Source organism: Tachyglossus aculeatus, chromosome 5 (genome assembly GCF_015852505.1).
Source record: "Tachyglossus aculeatus isolate mTacAcu1 chromosome 5, mTacAcu1.pri, whole genome shotgun sequence".
Classification (NCBI taxonomy): Eukaryota; Metazoa; Chordata; class Mammalia; order Monotremata; family Tachyglossidae; genus Tachyglossus; species Tachyglossus aculeatus.
In genome coordinates, this window is record NC_052070.1 from 101,046,123 (window position 1) to 101,054,802 (window position 8,680).

Consider the following 8,680-nt stretch of genomic DNA (forward strand, 5'->3'; position numbering starts at 1 on the left):
CCCTGGGTCACAGCTTGCGATCTGCATCCAAAAATAGATACTTTTGAAGCAACTCTTATTTTGGAAGGAAAACTGTCCTTCTGAAATACACAAAACTCACCTGCTTGCCAGGGGACATTAGGAGAGTATTCTCAGCCTCTAGGTGAGATTGGAGCCAGTTAGCACCTGTGTATCAGTCGATGAATGCTTTTATTGAGGGTTTACTTTGTGCACGGCACTGTTCTTAAGCACTTGGGAGAGTACATTGCAATAAAGTTGGTAGACCTATTCCCCATCTACAATCAGCATGTGCAGTCTTCTAGAGACAAAGGCATTTGGGTCTCATTACTCTAGACTGTAAGCTCCTTTTGTCAGGGAACATGTCTACCTCTGTTGTACTCTCCCAAGGGCTTAATACAGTGCTCTGCACACCGTAAGTGCTCAATAAATACCATTGATTGTTTGACTAGTGTAAAAGATCAAGTTGAGCTGCTGCTCTTTCTAGGGGCAGGACTGAGATGGCTCTCAAATAAGAAAACTGGATCAAAGGATCCTGACTGTTCCCAGCTACTCTTGCCTTGCAGAAGGAAAGCTGCAAACTCCCCAGCAGGAGAGAGCCCCAGCTTCATACAGGTGGCTTGCTTGCTGAGATCTTCCTGAAAGAAAACCAACATCAGCACAGACGGTGTTCAGCCAAATGACAAGGGAAAAACATTTTAGCTTACATTTGGTAGAGAGAAAAATTAAAATAAAAGCCCTGATTTGGCCTTCACATAACTCCGACATCGCCCATGTCTGAAATATCCTCAGTCTTCTGTTTTCCGCATCTTGGGAAGAATAGAAGAGAGCCAAAGAAAACAACCAAGATGACCCCTGTACACTGTAACCTACTTGTGGATATCATCACCACCAATGGTATTCATTGAGAGTTTACTAAGTGCAGAACACTGTACTAAGTGCTTGTGAGAATACAATACATAAGCGCTGTGGGGCTGAGGGCTGGTGAATAGCAAGGGCTTAAAGGGTAGAGATGTAAGTGCATAGGAGACTCAGAATGGAGAGGGTGTAGGGGAGATAGGCCTTAACTGGGGAAGACCTCTTGGAGAAGATGTGATTTTTAATTAGGCGCTGAAGGTGGAGAGAGTGGTGGTCTAACATAAACTTAGTGGGGAGGGCTATTTCCTTCTCATCCTTTTGGAGGACTGCAAAGGTTAGGGGAGAGAACTCACTGTTTCATTGATGGCCTTGATTAGGGAGAGATTCTCCTTGTAAAAATAGAACAGCCGAGCAAGACCTGTGAGAGGAAAGAAAATAAAAGGTCATTCTTTAAGGGGAGCAGCTGAACCAGTGAGACCTGATTCCCTGTGGATTTGCATTTTGGAATTGATTGATCCGATGATAACAATCTGGCAGACACCCTATGACTGTTGGCCTCTCAGTCACAATGGGAATGGTGAGTACGTGGGAATTACCGGGGATGTGGAGAGGAAAAATGGACACATCTCCCTTCTGTGGCAGGTCACCAAACTTGGCTTGACTCAGTCTTGAAACTTCTGTCTTTCCAGTACAGAAAACCAAGGCTGGTTATGGGTTACCCTTCTGACCACCCCTCCCCTTCAGCTAAGAAGACCACTCAATCCCCTCCCCATCCCTCTGCTGGAGTCTCGAGAGTGAACCCAAGGAAATGCTAGGATTGAGTACCCATGTCGTCCAGGGTGGCAAGAAGGGTCTCATTCCCAATAGCCACAGCCCAGATGGAAGTGATCTCAACTCTGGCTGCTTCCCAGCCACAGATCCGGGTGCTGCTCAACAGACTGAAGACCTGCAGTCCTCTGGAGAACCCAATGAACAGGTAGCCTCGTAAGGTCGTCAGGCAGTTCGGCGCTTTTGAAAGCTGGGGAAACACAACAGAATGGAATGAGTGGGTTTGGCACCACCAATAAGGCTGATGATAATAAAAATAATGATAACAATGATAACACTATTTCTTAAGTGCTTACTATGTGCCAAGAAAGATAATAATGATGATGGTATTTGTTAAGTGCTTACTATGTATCAGGCACTGTACTAAGAGTTGTGGGGGATACGAGCAAATCGAGTTGGACACAGTCCCTGTTCCATGTAGGATCAGAGTCTCAATCCCCATTTTACAGATGGGATGTGATCACCTAGTCTCACATGGGACTCACAGTCTAAATAGAAAGGCAAATAGGTATTGAATCCCCATTTTACAGATGAGGGAACTGAGGCACAGAGAAATGAAGTGACATATCCAAGGTCCCACAGCAGACAAGTGGTCAGAGCTGGGATTAGAACCTAGGTCCTCTGATGCCAAGGCCTGTGCTCTTTCCACTAGGCCACGCTGCTGTACACTGACTGACTTTCCACTGACCACAGATCTCGGTCTGAAACATGGGCTGCTTTCAAATTGGAAGGGAACCCTCTAGAATATGGATACTCCCTGGAATACTACTCTGTCAAATCTCTCATTCTATCACCGAGGGCCAGCAATGTAATGGAGGCTCGAGATCATGGGATGTTAATTCTGTATGAGATCGTCAGGGAGAGTTAGCTAGTCCAAAAGCAAGACACCATGGGGATTTAATCTATTCTTACAGATCTGCAGGAGAGAAAGTTCCCCGTCCTTCTTCAGGAACCTGGTTCAGTGTCTACTCACCTGTCCAGCTGAAATGTTCTTCCTTTTTATCATCTTATCCATTCATTCAGTGGTATTTATGGAGCGCTTACTAGTAATCAAAATAATTTTTAAGGGATCACATCTACCAACTCCGTTGTATTTTCCCAAGCACTTAGTTCAGTGCTCTGCACTCAGTAAGCACTCAATAAATACCACCGATGATGAAGATGAATAAATACTATTGACTGTTGGACTGATAAAACCTCTACTTTCTCGACACCTAAAATCCCTCTGGCAGCAATTTAGAATAATTTCCTCCTCTTTCCACTACAGTGAGAAATGGAGAACAGTTGCCGACATTCAGATTTGCACCAAACAGGTTCTCCCTTCTCCAAAACAGGAGGCTGCTGCTGAACATCCCCACAGTCACTTTCACCCCAATTACTTTTAACTATCCTCACCCATTAGTAAAACTGGTCATCTTTTTTTTTTCTTTAAATGGTATTTGTTAAGCACTTACTATGTGCCAGACACTATAATAAGTACTGGGGTAGACACAAGAATCAGATTGGACATAGTCCATATCTCATATGGGGCTCACAGCCTTAGTCCCCATTTTACAGATGAGGTAACTGAGACACAGAGAAGTTAAGTGACTTACCCAATGTCACACAGCAGACAAGTGGCTGATTTGGGATTAGAACCCAGGTCTTTCTGAGTCCCAGGCTCAGGCTCTATCCACAAGGCCATGCTATGTCTCCATTCAATCATTTGAGCTACATAATGCAATCCCATTACACAAATCAGAATTGATTTTTAAAATGCCATCGCAACTTTTCTAAGTGATAAAAAGAGGGAAACTATCACTGTTCTTTGAATAAGCATCACTTAAGAAACCAAGAAAAATAGGATTACTGTGATAACCTGCCTTACCCACAAAGGTGTTCTAAATTAAATGTTTCTGACACGAAACAGTAGGGAAGCACCATGACCAGTGAAAGAGCACAGGCCTGGAAGTCAGAGGATTTAGGTTCTAATCCCAGCTCTACCACTTGTCTGCTGTGTGACCTTGGGCAAATCACCTTACTTCTCTGTGCCTCAGTTACCGTTATCGCCCTATCTCCCTCCTACCCTTCCTTTCCAAACTCCTAGAGTGAGTCGTCTACACCCGTTGCCTCGAATTCCTCAATGCCAACTCTCTCCTTGACCCCCTCCAATCTGGCTTCCATCCCCTACACTCCACCAAAACTGCCCTCTCAAAGGTCACCAATGACCTCCTTCTTGCCAAGTCCAACGGCTCCTACTCTATCCTAATCCTCCTCGACCTCTCAGCTGTTTTCAACACTGTGGACCACCCCCTTCTCCTCAACACGCTATCCAACCGTGGCTTCACAGACTCTGTCCTCTCCTGGTTCTCCTCTTATCTCTCCGGCCGTTCATTCTGAGTCTCCTTTGCGGGCTCCTCCTCCCCCTCCCATCCCCTTCCTGTAGGGGTTCCTCAAGGGTCAGTCCTTGGACCCCTTCTGTTCTCTATCTACACTCACTCCCTTAGTGAACTCACTCACTCCCTTGGCTTCAACTATCACCTCTACGCTGATGACACCCAAATCTACATCTCTGCCCCTGCTCTCTCTCCCTCCCTCCAGGCTCATATCTCCTCCTGCCTTCAGGACAGCTCCATCTGGATGTCTGCCCACCATCTAAAACTCAATATGTCCAAGACTGTCCGAGCGGCCTCCTCATGGCGGCGGCGAGGTGAGCGACGTGGGGCGAGTCTGGTGCTGGTCCGACCGCCCCCGACCCGCTGCCGGGACGATGGTGAAGTACTACCAGAGGGGGACCAGGGACAGGAGGCTGAGGCTCGCATCTCCTCCTGCCTTCAGGACATCTCCATCTGGATGTCTGCCCGCCACCTAAAACTCAACATGTCCAAGACTGAACTCCTTGTCTTCCCTCCCAAACCCTGCCCTCTCCCTGACTTTCCCATCATTGTTGACGGCACTACCTTCCTTCCCGTCTCACAAGCCCGCAAAATGAGGTAACAGGCACAGAGACGTTAAATGACTTGCCCAAAGTCACACAGCTGACAATTGGCAGAGCCGGGATTCAAACCCATGACCTCTGACTCCAAAGCCCATGCTCTTTCCACGGAGCCATGAGAGGGACCAGGTCTGGGTGGAAGATGGGGGCCAATGCAAAGAGGCTCACATCTCCTCCTGCCTTCAGGACATCTCCATCTGGATGTCTGCCCGCCAACTAAAACTCAACATGTCCAAGACTGAACTCCCTGTCTTCCCTCCCAAACCCTGCCCTCTCCCTGACTTTCCCATCACTGTTGAGGGCACTACCATCCATCCCGTCTCACAAGCCCGCAACCTTGGTGTCATCCTCGACTCCGCTCTCTCGTTCACTGCTCACATCCAAGCCGTTACCAATACCTGCTGGTCTCACCCCCGCAGCATTGTCAAGATCCACCCTTTCCTCTCCATCCAAACCGCTACACTGCTCGTTCAAGCTCTCATCCTATCACGTTCTGGATTACTGTATCAGCCTCCTCTCCGATCTCCCATCCTCCTGTCTCTCTCCACTTCAATCCATACTTCATGCCACTGCCCGGATTGTCTTTGTCCAGAAACGCTCTGGGCATGTTACTCCCCTCCTCAAAAATCTCCAGTGGCTACCAATCAATCTGCGCATCACGCAGAAACTCCTCACACTCGGCTTCAAGGCTCTCCATCACCTTGCCCCCCTCCTACCTCACCTCCCTTCTTTCCTTCTACGGCCCAGCCCACACCCTCCACTCCTCTGCCGCTAATCTCCTCACCGTGCCTCGTTCTCACCTGTCCCGCCGTCGACCCCTGACGCACGTCATCCCCCTGGCCTGGAATGCCCTCCCTCCCCACATCCGCCAAGCTAGCTCTCTTCCCCCTTCAAGGCCCTACTGAGAGCTCACCTCCTCTAGGAGGCCTTCCGAGACTGAGCCCCCTCCTTCCTCTCCCCCTCCTCCCCTTCTCCATCGCCCCGCCTTACCTCCTTCCCTTCCCCACAGCACCTGTATATCTGTATATATGTTTGTACATATTTATTACTCTATTTATTTTACTTGTACGTATTTATTCTACTTATTTTATTTTGTTAATATGTTTTCTTTTGTTCTCTGTCTCCCCCTTCTAGACTGTGAGCCCACTGCTGGGTAGGGACCACCTCTATATGTTGCCAACTTGTACTTCCCAAGCGCTTAGTACAGTGCTCTGCACACAGTAAGCGCTCAATAAATATGATTGAATGAATGAATGAATGAATGAAAGACTTAACTCCTTATCTTCCCTCCCAAACCCTGCCCTCTCCCTGACTTTCCCGTCACTGTAGATGGTACTACCATCCTTCCCGCCTCATAAACCAGCAACCTAGGTGTAATCCTTGACTCCGCTCTCTCGTTCACCCCAAACACCCAATCCGTTACCAAAAGCTGCCAGTCTCACCTCCACAACATCGCCAAGATCCACCCTTTCCTCTCCATCCAAACCGCTACCTTGCAGGTTCAATCTCTCATCCTATCCCGACTGGATTACTGCATCAGCCTCCTCTCTGATCTCCCATCCTCCTGTCTCTCCCCACTTCAGTCAGTACTTCACTCTGCTGTCCGGATCATCTTTGTGCAGAAAGGATCTGGGTATGTTACTCCCCTCCTCAAAAATCTCCAGTGGCTGCCTGTCAACCTACAAATGAAGCAAAAACTCCTCACTCTCGGCTTCAAGGCTCTCCATCACCTCGCCCCCTCCTACCTCACCTCCCTTCTCTCCTTCTATAGCCCAGGCCGCACCCTCCGCTCCTCTGCCACTAATCTCCTCACAGGACCTCATTCTCGCCTGTCCCGCTGTCGACCCCCCAGCCCACGTCCTTCCCCCTGGCCTGGAATGCCTTCCCTCCATACACCCACCAAGCTAGCTCTCTTCCTCCCTTCAAAGCCCTACTGAGAGCTCACCTCCTCCAGGAGGCCTTCCCAGACTGAGCCCCCTTTTTCCTCTCCTCCTCCCCATCCCCACCGCCCAACCTCCTTCCCCTCCCCACTGCACTTGTATATATATATTTGTACAGATTTATTACTCTATTTATTTTACTTGTACATATTTACTATTCTATTTATTTTGTTAATGATGAGCATATAGCTTTAATTCTATTTGTTCTGACAATTTTGACACCTGTCCACGTTTTGTTTTGTTGTCTGTCTCCCCCTTCTAGACTGTGAGCCCGCTGTTGGGTAGGGACCATATCTCTATGTTGCCAACTTGTACTTCCCAAGCGTTTAGTACAGTGCTCTGCACACAGTAAGCGCTCAATAAATATGAATGAATGAATGAATGAATGAATGAATCTGTAAAATGGAGATTAAGACTGTTAGCCCCTTGTGGGGCATGGACTGAGTCCAATCTTATATTTACCCCAGCACTTAGTACCGTGCCTGACACATAGTTAGACTTAAAAAATATCATTCAAAAAAAATACCCCATTAAATCTGATGTCCTGATATCTAAACTCCAGGCAAATGTGCCTCTTAATACATGCAGTGAAAGAGATGTTTTCTTGGCTAACAAGAACACAATTAGTAATTTCCCAGGACTGTTTCAGAGCTTGCAGAGTAAAATTAAAGGCCACTCATCATTAGCCAGGACTCAAATTAGGCCCCTTCTAATCGCATACCTCGGAAAGGCTGCAATATTATGGGCCTGTGCTCTCCTAAATCCATGGGGGCATACCTTGATCTCTGAGGTCGGCTGGTAGAGGGTGGGCTTAACCTTGGATTGCTCAGCCTCTCTGACCACTTCCCTCTCCTCGATGATGTCCCAAGTCCGGTCAAATAGACGGTTCAGCAGTTTATTGATCATCCGGAAGGGCTGGGGCAGAGAATCCAGGATTTGGTCTGGGTCCTCCAAGATGTAATCTTCCTCATCATCCTTAATCCAGTCCCTCTCAGAAGGGGGAGGGATCTCAAGAGGGCCCTTGCGGATATAGACTGGCATTCTGCTGCTTTCAACACGGGCTGCTCAGGGTTGAAGCAACCACTAAGGAGGCCAGTGATATCTTTCATGAAGTCCTAGAGAGATTGACTACATAAAGTGATCCTGGACACTAGGTGTGGGGGGTTGTGGGGGTCGTGGGGGGGGGGGGAGGGGGTTGGCAAGAGAGAGAGAGAGAGAGAGAGGATAAATTCATAAGGACAGAACCCAAACAATAGGTTTGAATTTAAGAAGTACATTTCCTGTGCCTAATTCCTCCCCTTAAGCCAATGTAAACCATGGAAATCTGTCATCTGGGTAATTTTTTCTAAGAAACCATATGTCCTACCCAGATCCCTGATATTTTCTCAGGGGATTTATTTTCCAATCTCTTAAGTCTTTGCAACTCTTTTCCCTCAATACATTCATTAATACATTCATTAAATCGTATTTATTGAGTGCTTACTGTGTGCAGAGTACTGTACTAAGCGCTTGGGAGAGCACAACAATAAACAGACACATTCCCTGCCCTCAACCAGCTTCTCAAAAGGCTTCCAGGCCCCTCATAAGTCTTGAAGCCCAGAAGTGGAGGATTGATTTACGTAGATTTCTCAGCCTCCTTCTTGGGCATCAGCTCTTTGTTGCTCTGCGCAGTCATATGTGGAAAACTACGGAAGCTGAAAGCAGGGTCCATAATTCGTTTCAGTGTACTGTGGCCCTGAGTAGTTCTAGTATGAAGGCCCCAGACCCCAGGCAGGAAAGTCCATATCTCTGAATCTTTAGCCCCGTGAAGCAGCTGTCTGGGATTCAACAACCCAGGGGTAATGGGCTTCAATGGAGATGGATTCCAGTCTTGTTTACTGCAGGTCTCTCACCTGGAGGCTTCCAAGCAAATTTGGTTAAGAACTGAGTCCCTGAACAAGGCAGAGAAGTTCCAACTCGTGTCACCCCCTGCCTCGTTAAAAACTCGAAGCCTCCCAAGCTCCATTCTTCTTATCTTGTTCCGCTTGGTCCCTTGCGCTCACAAACACCCTCCCCGGGTCCCTCAGGGAGGAGGGTCTTCCCC

General features: G+C 47.8%; 1 protein-coding gene across 2 annotated transcripts in view; it reads right to left on the reverse strand.

Annotated features, from left to right (window-relative positions):
* The window catches only part of WDR93 (WD repeat domain 93), a 51,997-nt gene extending 43,471 nt beyond the window's left edge, over nt 1–8,526 (reverse strand). The window contains exons 1-5 of one of the 2 annotated variants that reach the window (XM_038747444.1): nt 8,490–8,523; nt 7,375–7,747; nt 1,681–1,873; nt 1,209–1,273; nt 557–635 (exon numbers count right to left, since the gene is read on the reverse strand). In XM_038747444.1, coding sequence (XP_038603372.1) covers nt 557–635; nt 1,209–1,273; nt 1,681–1,873; nt 7,375–7,638 — 601 coding nt within the window. In that variant the 5' untranslated portion in view covers nt 7,639–7,747; nt 8,490–8,523. Of the gene's footprint in view, nt 1–556; nt 636–1,208; nt 1,274–1,680; nt 1,874–7,374; nt 7,748–8,489 lie in introns of both variants that reach the window. The other variant, XM_038747445.1, reaches the window with a different exon arrangement.
* Between the last annotated feature and the right edge of the window lie 154 nt (nt 8,527–8,680).